Source organism: Girardinichthys multiradiatus, chromosome 3 (genome assembly GCF_021462225.1).
Source record: "Girardinichthys multiradiatus isolate DD_20200921_A chromosome 3, DD_fGirMul_XY1, whole genome shotgun sequence".
Lineage (NCBI taxonomy): Eukaryota > Metazoa > Chordata > Actinopteri > Cyprinodontiformes > Goodeidae > Girardinichthys > Girardinichthys multiradiatus.
This window is the reverse complement of record NC_061796.1, coordinates 49039177-49053489: the sequence shown is the minus strand read 5'-3', so window position 1 is coordinate 49053489 and position 14313 is coordinate 49039177. Positions and strand designations below refer to the sequence as shown.

At 43.5% G+C, this 14313-nt stretch overlaps 1 protein-coding gene across 2 annotated transcripts in view; it reads right to left on the bottom strand.

Moving 5' to 3' along the window:
* Positions 1-14313, bottom strand: part of iqgap3 (IQ motif containing GTPase activating protein 3) — a 30806-nt gene that overhangs the window by 14468 nt on the left and 2025 nt on the right. For both annotated transcript variants that reach the window (XM_047360470.1, XM_047360469.1), the window contains exons 4-18: positions 14121-14198; positions 13964-14040; positions 13812-13879; positions 13526-13639; positions 13267-13445; positions 13088-13169; positions 11361-11524; positions 11071-11158; positions 10815-10978; positions 10403-10563; positions 10203-10318; positions 9821-9984; positions 9588-9678; positions 500-667; positions 278-420 (exon numbers count right to left, since the gene is read on the bottom strand). In XM_047360470.1, coding sequence (XP_047216426.1) covers positions 278-420; positions 500-667; positions 9588-9678; positions 9821-9984; positions 10203-10318; positions 10403-10563; positions 10815-10978; positions 11071-11158; positions 11361-11524; positions 13088-13169; positions 13267-13445; positions 13526-13639; positions 13812-13879; positions 13964-14040; positions 14121-14198 — 1857 coding nt within the window. The remainder of the gene's footprint in view (positions 1-277; positions 421-499; positions 668-9587; positions 9679-9820; positions 9985-10202; positions 10319-10402; positions 10564-10814; positions 10979-11070; positions 11159-11360; positions 11525-13087; positions 13170-13266; positions 13446-13525; positions 13640-13811; positions 13880-13963; positions 14041-14120; positions 14199-14313) is intronic.

Below are 14313 nucleotides of genomic sequence, written 5' to 3'. Positions count from 1 at the left end.
ACCCATAATAGTCATTCTGACCAATCATGTCTTTCACAAGCTGCTCACACCCAGGAACCTCTAAGACATTGCAGAGACCCCCGTCAACATGTGACTGACATGTAGTCATATATGATTAATTTTAAGATGTGTTAAACAGAAAGAAATGGATGGCAAGTCTTTGTAATGATCACTGGAAACGGTAACAACTGACATGTTCCTGTTGGATTTGTGGATCCAGAAAGCTGAGAGCGTAAAGCAGAGCTGACTATCAAGTGTAACGCCAGATGTGTCTCACCTGTATCTCCTGCTGGGTGAGGAACAGACCAAGAGGTTTGAATCTACTGGGTTTCTCCCAGCTTCCCTCCAGTCTGTTTAGGTGAAAGTAATAAAATGAGCCGTCATGCAGCTGGACCCGAACCCAAGGACTCCGGTCATCACCTGAACACACACAGTAACTCTGCTAGCATCTACAAATCACCTGGCTCTGCAGAGTCCCACGCTTGCCTGTGAATATTACCTGAGCGAGTCTTGTCTGCGATTAGGGTGCTCAGCTCTCGCTGATAATCTGAAGCACAGTCCGACAAAACTCCTCGCAGCTCCAGTTCTGGCAAAGACAGAACACGCAGAGTCTGTTTGGCCCGGTTCTCCTTCACTGCCTGGTTCACCGCTGCCACCGCCAGGCACACTGCAGGGAGAGTCAGTCAGTCAGTCTCCTGATGTACTGCAGGTCCCAACCCACAAAGGTGAACCAGACTAGATTCTGGATTTTCTATAGTTGGACCTTGCGATGAAGCTACTGCTCATTGAGTCAGATCAGTTTGCAGTTTGTTTTCATCTTACTGAAAAAAAGTGTAGCTTTATTGTGATCAGGTTCTTTAGTAAATGGGCCAGATGAGAAGGTTCCAACAGAAGGTGAAACAGTCCAAAACCTTAAAACTGAGACAATAAAAAGTTTATAGTCAGTTAGTCTAAAATCATAATTAATTTGAAGTCTTCAGGTTGAGTCTTTTCAGTGGAGTCCATAAAAGCTCCCAAACCTTCACAAAGTTGGTGTGGTTGTCAGTTTCTATTGTATCTCTTCAAGGTATAAATAAGACATCATATATTCAACATTTATGAAAACAGATTTCTATTTTGTTTGCAATAATTATGACAAACATAGTGGCTTGTTGAACTGAATGAGGGCAGAACAGTGCCAGTTCTCTTGCATATCGTGTTTTACAGGGCAAAGAAAGAATAGATGACCCAACGTACCATCACACACCTTACATTTGTGGACCTTAGACTGCAGAACTGTTAACATCCTGCTGAAACCAAGATGGCGCCAACGATGGCAGCCTCGGAGCTTCGCTCTCGCTTTGTTTTTGTATTTTGTGTGTTTTTATGTTTTTTGAGCCACAATCCTGTGGTCTCATTCAGTAGAGAAGAACTTCTCAACATCAGAGAGTCCTCTCTTGGGATTTTTTCTCCATCATTCATCAATCCAAGCTTCACTGAGCTCCTGGCAAGCGGAGCTGCGGCGCTAAACGGGATACTTCGCCGAAAGCAGCGGAGGGGAAAGCGTGCTGGCGCGCTGGTAAAGCTCCACAAAAGAGGACTTCGTACACCACTGCCTTCAATCCACCTGGCAAATGTCCGCTCTCTAAACAACAACATGGACGAGCTGCTTCTTCTCACCGGTAAAAACTCAGACCTCTGTGGATCAGCGGTTCTCTGCTTCACCGAGACATGGCTGAGTGAAAACATCCCGGACCGAGCACTGCTGATGCCGGACTTCCAGCTGTTCAGAGCGGATCGCAGCGTGGAGCTATCGGGGAAGAAGAGAGGAGGTGGAATCTGCTTTTATATAAATGAAGGTTGGTGCAGAGACGTAAAAGTGCTGGAAAAAACATGTAGTTCTGATCTGGAGTCATTTTCCATAATCTGTAAACCGTTTTATTCACCGAGAGTTTTCCTCGTTTATAATAATTGGCTCATATTTTCCACCTCATGGCTGAACTTCTGCTGCTGAAAAACATCTTGATGAGCTGATTACAGACCTGGAGAAAAAATACATGGACTCTTTCATCATAATACTGGGAGATTTTAACAGAACAAACCTCTCAAATGAACTCCCCAAATACAGACAGCATATTAAATGTCCCACCAGAGACAAAAACACACTGGACCATTGTTACACAGCTTTAAAGGACTCATATCATGCTGGTACCAGGGCTGCTCTGGGTTTTTCAGATCATTATCTAATCCACCTCATCCCAACCTACAGACAAAGACTAAGAGCTTCCAAACCCAAGGTTCACACTGTTAAGAAGTGGACTGAGGAATCAAAGCAGATGCTACAGGTCTGCTTTGAATGTACAGACTGGACTGTTTTTGAAACTTCAGCCACTGACTTAAACCAACTAACTGATGTGGTGACATCATACATCAGTTTCTGTGAGGACATGTGTGTGCAGACCAAGACCTTCTGCACCTTTGGGAACAACAAGCCATGGTTTACTCCACATCTCAGGAATCTGCGCAGGGAAAAGGAAGAAGCTCACAGCAGTGGAGATTGGGTGCGGTACAGGCAGGCCAGGAACAGACTAACAAAGGAGATCAAAGCAGCTAAGAGAAGCTACAGTGAGAAGCTGAAGAACATCCTTTCTACTGGTGACACTTCAGCTGTATGGACTGGTCTGAGAAACCTGACTGCCTATAGGAGCCCCTCCACCCATCCTGAACAGAGTCGTCTCCTGGCCAACCATCTGAATGGTTTCTACTGCAGACAAGACAAGAAGCCATTCACACCTCAAACCATCTCCTCTACATCCCATTCAGGAACAAGTTCTTCCCATAAAGCTACCAACCCTCCACCATCAGATCTTCTACCTGCACTAAAGATCTCCGAGGAAGATGTAAACAGGCTCTTTCAGCGCATGAAAATAAAGAAAGCTGGAGGACCTGATAACGTCTCCCCATCATGTCTGAAAGCCTGCGCACATCAACTCGCTCCGATCTTCACAAGGATCTTCAACAAGTCACTGGAGAAATGTGAGGTCCCCTCCTGCCTCAAACGATCCACCATCATCCTGGTTCCCAAGAAACCCACCATCCTAGGATTAAATGACTACAGGCCTGTAGCCCTGACGTCTGTGGTCATAAAATCCTTTGAGCTTCTGGTGTTGAAGCACCTGAAAGACATCACAGGCCCCCTGATGGACCTCCTGCAGTTTACTTACCGAGCAAACAGGTCAGCAGATGATGCTGTTAACTTAGGTCTACACTTCATCCTGCAACACCTCGACCACCCAGGGACGTACGCCAGAATCCTGTTTGTAGACTTCAGCTCCACCTTCAACACCATCATACCAGACATCCTCCACCAGAAGCTCACACAGCTCAACGTCCCAGCCTCCACCTGTCAGTGGATCAACAGCTTCCTGATGGACCGACAGCAGCAGGTGAGACTGGGGAGCATCTTCTCCTGATCCAGATCAATAAGTACTGGTGCCCCCCAGGGGTGTGTTCTATCTCCACTCCTCTTCTCTCTGTACACAAATGACTGGACCTCATCGGACTCGTCCGTGAAACTCCTGAAGTTTGTACTTCCTGCAACTCAAGAAGTTCAACCTTCCCCAGGAGCTGCTGGTCATCTTCTCCACTGCCATCATTCAGTCTGTCCTGTCTTCATCCATCTCAGTGTGGTTTGGATCATCCACAAAACAGGACAGGTCCAGACTGCAACGAATATTCAGGTCTGCAAAGAGAATAATCAGAGCTGACCTTCCCTCCATCCAGGACTTATACAGGTCAAGGGTCAGTAAAAGAGCTGCTAAAATCTCTGCAGACCCCACACACCCTGCATATAAACTGTATAGAGCTTTACCTTCAGGTGGCGCTACAGAGCACTGTTCACTAAAACCAGCCGCCACAGAGACAGTTTCTTCTTCCAGGCTGTTTCTCTGATGAACATTTAATAGAGAACAAAACTACAGCATACAGATGTTGCAAATGCACCTTTTTATTATATATGTGTATATTGTAAATTGTAAATATTTATATTCTGTAATGCAAAAACAAAACCAAAGAGCAAAGTGTACCGGAATCAAACTCCTTGTTTGTATGTATGATCTTGGCAATAAAGCTGATTCTGATGAAACAGGTTAGGTCAGTTTAGCTTGGTTTTAGAGTAATGTAATTGGAGGAAACTTTAAACTGTATCAGATGCAGTCTGGCATTAATTGAACATGCTTTAATCTCACCTAAAGCTTTCTCACATCAAACATCTGAAATGGCAACATTTGTCTCGGTTATCCAGGCCTCTTGGATGTGAGCAGAGGGAGTCACCATAAAGAAAAAATCAACATTAAATGTCTGGAGGTGGAGGATTTTCATGTTGTACAGGTAACCAATCAAACTGGGTTAGAGATTAGGTAGAGTTACAGGTCTGGTAGTACTGCCTCATAACAGGCAAGCCTGATTCCACCTTCTGTAAATGTACTTTAGATCTGTGGAGGAGGGGTCGTGTCGGTTCCCAATTAAAAAAAAATTGAGTCGACTGTCTTGAAATATGACAGCTTGATACATCCCAAAAAAACAGATTTATTCTGCATGGAGAGAACCAGAACCAAACATGGAGAAGCAGCTTTTAGTTCTTATGCTCCACTAATCTGGAATAAACTCCCAGAAAACTGGAAAAGCGCTGAAACCCTAAGTTGCTTTAAATCACAATTAAAAACAGATTTGTTTAGAGCGGCCTTTGACTGGGCCATCTAAACATTATTAGTTAAGTTTTCAGTCCAAATTTTCTTTCATTTTCTTATCCATCATTCTATTCTCTTTATTTTTTTAATTATCTTTATGCCACTGTAATGTACTTTGCCTATTATGTTTCTTATTTATTTTTTTCCTTCATGTGAAGCACTTTGAATTGTCTTGCTACTGAAATATGCTAAATAAATAAACTTGCCTTCCCTATAAACGGTTAGCTCCTAAACGGCCAACAGTGAAAAACCTCTTCGGACACACAGGAGCCCCTGATGTTGTGAAGCAAACATCAGAAATGTTGAAAAAAGATTTTATTCAGTTGCTGACCAAAGATCAAGATCTCAATAACAAGGTGTTTCTCTGTGGACCTCAACAGATAGTTTGGGTGGCGATGAGAGAATCGCCAGACTGCTGATGCTCAACAAATGGCTTCAAAAAGCATGTGCTGCAAAATCAGTGAACTTTATTGACAACTTTAATATTTTCCCGGAAAGAAGGCCTCTTTTTATTAAAGATGGGTTCACCTCCAACATTTTCTATTCTGTGAATCAGACACCAGCTGCCTCGGCCACAAACAGGACACAAGAGAGAACAAAACAACTGATAGAACGACGTTCTGAAGGACAACTGCAGCCTGCTGAGATAAAGATAAACCAAGGAGATAAAAACAAAAGGACAGAGAAAGAGACTTCTTCATCACTACAACAAATGAAATCTCCCCAACAGGACAAGTGGACCCTCCATTATGGTCCAGCTGTTGACAAGCCTGTTTGTGGTCAAGATGTTCCACAAATATATCTGTGATATGTTCAGGACCCAGGTTATAAAACTACCAGCAGTGATTATCTGCAGGAAACCCTTAGGACCCCGATGTGAGAATGCTGTCATATATCTGTGATAGTAAGTAGCAGACAAACTAAAGCTAATACGATAAGAAACAATAGACCGACATTAAACCTAAAATTTATTCCCCGTCACCCACCACAGAAATATTACCAGCCACTTTAGGTTGTTAGTCAGAAAAATCATTTTTAATCGATAACTTCATCACCGAGCATAATCTTGATGTTATTGAAACATGATTAGATGAAAATAGTGAGACTCCTACACTGATAGAAAACTGTAACCGGAAGGTGTTGACTCTGAGTGAGAGCAGGGAGCCGAGGAGAGGCGGCCATCTTGTTTCATGGTTCACTAAAGTGTAAAAAGGTTTTTCTTGAGCTAATTTGACGCTGTCCAGGTAAAGGACCCTGCTGAAGCTTTGTTAATGAATGTTTACAGGCCTCTGAAACCCAAAGCAAACTATTTCAATGATTTCAACAACCTTCTACCTGTGATGTGTGTTAATTATGACTGTTTAATCATGCTGGGAGACTTCAACATCCATGTTGACAACCATCAAGGCCGAGAGGCTAAACAACTATCTGATACACTTAAAAACGTTTGTTGACTCAACAGGTTAAACAGCCAACAAATAAAAGAGGACATATTATGGGCTTAATCATCAGTAAGGGTCTGAACATTTCCAAGGTTCTTGTAACAGATGTTGTCCTATCTGATCACTTTCTGTTGTCTTTGAAAGCATCATTTCCATCGACTCAATTAGCCAAAGAGATGTTATTAGAAAACACTTTTTAAGGACAGAGCAACTGAAACCTTTAACCAGGTTTTCTTCTCCACTTTGTCCCGTAATTCAGTAAATGAGCTGGTAGATAACTTCCAGTCTAAACGTTCAGACACCAGTGAATCCATTGCACCCATTAGGGTTAAGGTTGTCTCTGGTAAAAGGAGTCCTCCGTGGAGAAGTGCTCCACCAGTAAGAAATGATAAAAGGGGAGTGTTGAAAAGCTGAATAGAGGTGGAGAAAGACTGGACTTAACTTTCACTGTGACATCTATAGAGAGAGACTCCACAGATATAACTTACAGCTGATGAATGGACGGGAATCTTTAATTTCTGAAAACATCAACAACATTAATAATGCTGGTTCCTTGTCTGCTGTGGTCGACAGGTTAACAAACCTGCTGTGTAGCATCTGAACTCCACTCTAACAAGGCCTGCAATCATTTACTGACTTCTTTACTGAGAAAATTCAGAACATTAGAGGAGTAGCCTGGACTTTAATATCAGGTCCAGCTCCAATGCTGCGTCCAGTCAGAACAAAATCTGGACAAAATGACCCAATTCTACCAAATCAACTACAAGAACTTAGAAGAAATTATACAGTAACTCAGCTCCTCCTCCAGCTGTCTCAATGTTTGACCCACAGCTTTCTTTAAGAAGGTTCTGCCCGTCATGGTGTCTGATCTGATTCAAATAATAAACTCCTCCATGTTGTCAGGAGTTTTCCTCCAGACCCTAAAAACAGCAACTATCCAACCACTGTTAAAAAGAATAATCTGGTTGCAGAATATCAGGCCCGTCTCAGATCTCATGTTCATCAGGCAAGTTCTAGAAAAACCTCTTTCAACAGTTAAATACCTTCTTAATAATGACCAGCTGGTTTGACATCTTCCAGTCAGGCTTCCTGCTCACCACAGTAACCCAGACTGCTCTGGTCAAGGTCTTCAATGACTTCTACATAAATGCAGACTGTGGAAGAACCTCAGAGCTGGCATTATTGGACCTTAGTGCAGCATTGAACATTGTTGATCATGGTATATAACTGGAGTGACTGGAGAACTGGGTCAGTCTTTCTGGTGCAGAACTTGACTGCTTTAAGTCTTATTTGAAGGACAGGGACTTGTTTATATCTATAGGTAACTTTACATCATGTGGGGTTCCCCACGGTTCCATCCTGGGACCCCTACCATTCAATATCGACATGCTCCCCCCCCCAGCTCAGATCATAACCACAAGATAAGTCACCAAAACTATGCAGATGACACACAGCTCTACATTACAACGTCACCAGGTGGGTAGTAAGCTATTCAAGTGTTGGGTCGATGCAGAGGACAAATCAATGCGTGGATGAATTATAATTTTCTTCTGTTGGAAAAAAAAGCAAATCTGAAGTCATTATTTTTAGACCAAAGGAGGAGAGATCAAGAGTCAGCACACAGCTTCAGTTTCTACAGCTAGAAACCACTGATCAGGCCTGAAATCTGGGTGTAGTGATGGACCTGAACCTCCAGAACCACATAAAGACAATAACTAAGTCAGCCTTCTATCACCTGAAGAACATCTCCAGGATTAAAAGGACCAATGTCTGGCAGAACCCTGGAGAAACTCATTCATGTGTTTATCTGAACTGATCGCTGCAGGTTCTTCACAACCTAAAAGGTTCACCAGCAGCAGTCGATCCAGAACGCTGCTGCCTGGTCCTCACTTGAACCTAGAAGGTAGAGAACATCAGCCCAGTTCTAAAGTCCTTCCACTGGTTCCCTGGACCTCAGAGAAGAGACTTTAAAATCCTTCTGTTAGTTTCTAAGTCACTGAATGGATTAGCACCAAAATACAGTAAAGATCTACTGCTGTTGAATCAACCTTCTAAACCACTCAGGTCTTCTGGTTCCAGTCTACTCTGGATCTCCAGAACCAGAACCAAACATGGAGAAGCAGCATTCAGTTCTTCTGCTCCACTAATCTGGAACAAACCTCCAGAAACCTGCAGAGATGCTGAATCCCTGAGTTCCTTTAGATCCAAGTTAAACCTATTGGTTCTATTAAAACATATTGCTAAAGGTTTCTACTGGGGTTAAAGGTCAATTAGGATTTTCCCCTTTGGAACAGACAGCACAAAGGACCTCGCTATCTCCACAATGAGAAACAATTCACCATTAAAGACCCCTGGATGAGATGGGTTCTCCTAGAAGAAATTAGGAGGACGATACAGAGCTCCAGGAAGTCTCTGACTCTTGGTCCAGACATGGAAACGTTTTAAAGGAATATGGCCCATTACCCAGATGTGTAATGGGCCAGAGGGATTCTAAGGAATCAGGTAGAAATGTGTGATTTTATATGAAAAGATATGGACCAAAAAGCACCAGATGCATCAATGAATGGGAAAAATAAAAAGATTTTTGCAGGAGGTATTTTACAAAATCCTCAAGCTAATGAATTTCCATCTGTAGTCCGTTTTTTCTTTCTCGTGACGCTGCAGAGTACAGTTTTAAAATACTTTCGGTCATGTAAAGCACTTTGAATCGTCTTGTAGCTGAAGCGTGCTCTACAGATGAACCTGCTTTACATTTCTGCTGCTGTAGGTAGAGGAGCTTGCTGTCTGCTGTGCCTGAAGATGTTGGCCACATCTTGGTCATTGTTAGGTTTGGCTATGATAATATACGGGCATTCGTCATCATTGGTCGATTTTGATGGTCGTGGTGAAGTTGCTTTGTCCAAGTAGCTCGGTATTAGTTAAAACAAAATCTGTGGGCAAACCCTTCTCTTCTTTAATACCCACAATCCTGTGAGAGCGCCCCTCGAAATCATTTAGCTAAGAGCAGGCCGTTAGCCGCCTGTAGCTCACCGCGGTTGCTTCCAATGCTGCGATGCTGACGTCTCATCTATACCCTCTAAGCGTTGTTCAGTCTGTGCTCAAATGTGTCCAGGCACTCTTCTATTATCTTCCTCATTTCACCCATAGCATATAGCATAATTGCTAGCGGTAGCAGAGCTCGCCGACCTTTGACCCGTGCTTTGTCCTTTTGGGGTTTCATTGTCGAAATTCAACTTGTCTGTCATGATAGTTGCCACTACTGGCAAGAACTATTGTGTGCACGAGGGCCCCCTCCACACTTTTCAGTTTTAATCAACTACAAAATGGGCCAAAAACAGGTGACATCACATGGTCAGAAATGTTTCTGATTGGTTCAGGTCTGAGAGTGTAAACACTGATCAAAGTTGATGTAACTCACACTTCAGGGCTTTTTGACTGTGCTGATTGGCCTGCTTGACTGCTTCCTGGATATCAACCAACCACAGCTCAGCTCCTGGGTCTCTGCTCATCTGATTGGACAGAAGCAAGCAAATGATTTATTTTGAAGCTACAAACATCTGGATTCAGTTTGACAGAAGTCACAATAAAGACATTTGGCTGGAAGTTGGAGCTGATTTGCTGTTACTCGTGTACCTTCACATATGCCATTACCTGGGCTTTGTGCTGTCTGGATCTGGTCAACAGGGTCAGGTACCTGTGGGTGTTGGCAGGTATGACCTCCTCCAGACCACAGGAGGGCAACATCAGAGCAGACATCAGCTGCTGGAGGTCTCCTCTCATCACAGCCTCATTTATCAGGCCAACAGCCTGGATCTCTGTCACACAGGTAAGCACAGGTAACCACAGGCAACATAATGCATCAGTATAAGGATTAGCAGTTGCTGGGTGGTGAGGTGGACTGATAAAATAATCCAGAAGAATATTACCAGCTGAGTGAGATCTGGAACAAGTTCTGCAGACATTGGACCTCACCTTCAGATAGAGCATGCAGACATAAACATTTGTTGTGTTGATGTTTGTGTGCTTTTCATACGCTGGTTTTCGTCCTGGGCGGAGCTGTTCACACTGTTGATTCCTTCCTGCAGCTGATTCCAGGTTAGCAGGCCTATGCCCATCTGTTGCTTCACGCCTACCAGGTGCTTCAAGTACCTGACCAACAGTGATATCATCTTCATCATCATCATCATGAGGTGCTGTGGAACTCAGGAACATGTAGAGACAAACACCTCACACCTGTCCATGAGGGCATGGTCTACATCACAGAGTCCTGCGGATGGACTGACCAATGAGGAGCCAAACTTTTGCAGATGTTCCATCTCCAGACCCTGATTGATTAGAGCAACCGCTGACAGCATCTCCACAGCAACAAAAAGCTCTTCCTGATGTAGCTGTCCCTGGAGAAGACAATAGGAAACAACTGTGTGAAATGTTATGCAGAACTGTCCTCAACAGAAGACAGGCTCACAGGTGATCAATGAACAGAACCAACGTTGCAGAATTAAGCTGATAAAGGCACATTAAGAAACAGCAAAACAAAGTCCTACTGGACCAACAGTGCCAAACAGGTGGCTAATGGATCTGAGATGAAGCAGAGGCCTGTGCAGCAACACAGCTGCGTTGACTGGCCCATCTCAGGTGCCGTTACCTGTGCAGTCCGTCTAAGCAGCAGCTGCAGCTCCTGGTGATAAAGCGTCGCAGCAGATGGAAACACTTCCGGTAGCTGCAGGTCAGAGTTAATCAGGCAGCTCACGGTGTGTCTGGGGTCGTTTCCACGCAGGGAGGCATTAACACGTTCCACCGCCATGAGAACTAAGTCACACACAGACAGACAGGTGTTTCAGGCAGGTGGATGGGTTTCTCAACTGGAACAGAGCTGAAGGTCCAGCAGGCGAAGAACTTACTGTTTGTGGCCCTCTGAGCTTCCTGGTTGGCAGCAGAGATGCTTTCCTGCAGCTCAGCAGAGTCCAGAGGATCCACTGAGCCCTGGTCCTGGATCAGATATCAGCAGAGTGTGAACTTTGAGGTGAGGCACACTGAACATGTAAACACAATGGGAATCACAGTACATGCGAAAGGAGACAGAAAGCAGGAGGTCCTGCTCACTGAAAACCAGGAATCTGATACAGACTCTGATTGCAGAAGGTTTGCCAATAAAAACCAAAACATGAGTCATTAATGTGTGTTTTAATACCAGAGCCTTCTGCTGGCGGTCCACCAGCAGCTGATCCAGGTACCAGGGGCTGTTCTCAGTACAGAGGCCCCTGAGGGCCAAACATGGAAGCTGCAGAGCAGCAAGCAGAGAGAGTTCATCTGCAGCATCCAGAGCTTCATCCACCTGCTCCACCGCAAATCGCACTGAAAAACATCCCCGCATGAGAATCAAAGACTAGGAGGACTGACTCTGACAAGACCTGCTCCCAGGACCTGAGACTGGACTACATGAACCCCTAATCTCACCCCCACAGCAGAGGGGGTGAGATTATATCTTCAGAACACAACAAGCAGATAAAAGGAGAAGGAAATGTAGGACCTGATCTCAGTGATGGACGTCTGAAGTGACTCAATCAGGCTAACAACATGAGGACAGGTAGGGGGAGGAGTCTGATGAGATTAACAGGACTTTAGTCCAGCAGGTGTATTTCTCCAGCACTGTTCGATAAGGGACAGAAATATTTCCAAACACCTTCCTGAGTTTCTCATCGATACACTGGAGGAGGCAGGGAGACATTCAGGGACCATAGAAATTTCCAGGTTTTTCCAGACTCCGCTTTAAAGACTTTTCTAGGAGTATTTGAACTGGGTCATCCTGAAATGAATAAAGATGCTTGAAATTACAGTTTGTGACCAGTAATAAATTCATTTCTTAATACTTCAAAAACAGAAAATAGGAATTAAAATACTGAGTTTGGATTCTAAACAAAACCCAGTTTAAGAAAATTGGGTCTGGTATTAAACGTACAAGTAAAATAAGAATGAATGAGTTTTATATTTTAATAACTCAAAATATAAAATGTGTAACAAGTTTTGACGCAGTAAACCCAAACTACATCTGGTCATCTAAATAAAAATCATTGCAAAAAGCGCATTCGTTTCCAGAAGTTCGGGTTTTTTCTCTTTTCCATAGACTTGAGAAATATTAAATTCCAACTCCAGATGTTTCCTTGTCTTAAGACACCACCTTCTGTCTGCATTTAAAATGTTCCAGAAAGTTCCATAACATCACTGTACAGAGTTTTCTGCTGCCGAGCAGCCGACGTTTATTTATTCACCCCCCTCTGTGATGGCGCTGGAGGACAGCGCCTCTCTACCACCGTCGGCATCTTCACAGAAGAAAAGCAGAGACATTAGGCGGGGGATGACGTAAGAATGTTACAGCAACAGGAGGAAATACTAGAAACCACCAGGGTCACAAAGCGACCTGGACTGGGCGTCAGACCCAGTTCGCTTTCTGTTTGGTGTATAATATCAAGTCTTTTCAAGTCAAACGACTCAAGTCCAGGTGAAGGCATTAGTCACTGGTGTGAAAGTCCAAGTCAAGTGTTTTGTGATTTTTATGAAGTAGAATCTAAATTCATCAAAGTTAGATTTCGAGTCCACACTGCTGCAGGGTTCCAGAACGAACAGAACCGACAAAGTTATAGTAATTTATATAAATAAAGAATTAATACATTAACAAAAAATGCTAATTAGTTACAATCACTAAATATTAAACTGTTTTTCCATAATAATTGAGAAAAAAAACCATCAAAATAAAAGAAATACTTAAATATGATAAAAAAGATCAAATAAATATAAAATCAAAAACAAAAACAAGATAAACCGAAAGAAGTATAGAAAACAATAAACTAAATTAAAACCGAATGAACTAAAACAACAAAGTAAATATGAATGAAGCAGATGTTCTTTGTGCTTGCTCACCGTTGACGGTTCTGATGTGCTCCTGGATCTCCTGCTGACTCAGATACTCCTCATACATGTCTTTATCCTCTGAGCCTCCATGCTGACACAAACAAACAAACAAACAAACAAACAAACAAACATCAGAAACAGCAATCAACTGGATGAAAGGACTCTGTCTCTGACCAATCAGAGCTAACCTTGCAGGCTGCTTGCTCAGCCTTCCTCATCCTGGCTTGCTTCAGCATCTCCTGATAGACACTCATCAGCGCCTCCTGCAGGTCAGTGAGCAGAGCTGCAGGATTCTTCAGAGCTGAGGCCATGATGCTCACATTCCCTCTGTCCACCGCCTCGTTAATGGCCACTACAGCTGCGTGCACTAATGGCAGACCACAGTCAGATCTATAGCTCCACTTTTGCTCCTACCTGTGAGCTCCCAGCCAATCAGAGTGCTCCTACCTGCAGCTTCGTCCACAGAAAGCTCATTGGCCAGGATGCCTCCAATCTTGTTGAAAGCTGGCATCTGGATTCCATATTTATCCAACTCCAGCTTCATGTTGTTGATCTCCTCATCTGAGCACAGAGTAATATTGTTAGTAACACTGTTCTCTGATTGGTCGAAATATCATCAGATTTTCTTGACACAGGAAACTCAACTTTCCACGTTAAGACCATGAACCATGTAACATGGAAACACACCTGTGTCTGTCGGATAATTACCTGCCTGTTAACATGACACATTTACCTGTGAACTTTACTTTTCCATAGAGATCATGAATAGGCGGAGCCAAACCCAGTCTGTACAGGTAGAGGCTGCAGAGACGCATGAGAGACAGGTGAGCAGACAGACAGATGAGCTGAGACATGCCAGGTGAGCTTAGAGACGCACAGGTGTACCTGAGAGCATGGATACAGTAAACGGCTCTCGGCATGTTCTTCTTGTCGTAGACGTCTGTAGTTTCAGGATAAAAGATCTAAAAACAGCAACAGCAGCAAATCATCAGATTGAAACTGATAAATTCATCAGCGATCAATGCTCTGAGTGTTGTCTGACCGCTGGCAGTCCCAGTGAGGACATGGCGTTCCTCCAGTGGTTGATGTTGTCAGTGTGACGAAACTGAAGACCCACAGCCTGAACAGACCAATATTATTGATATGTCATTGATTAAAGAAAGAATCTGTTCATCAGGTTGAAACTTTAACACAAGAAACATTTCACTGAAAGAAATCCAATCAGAATCTGAAGC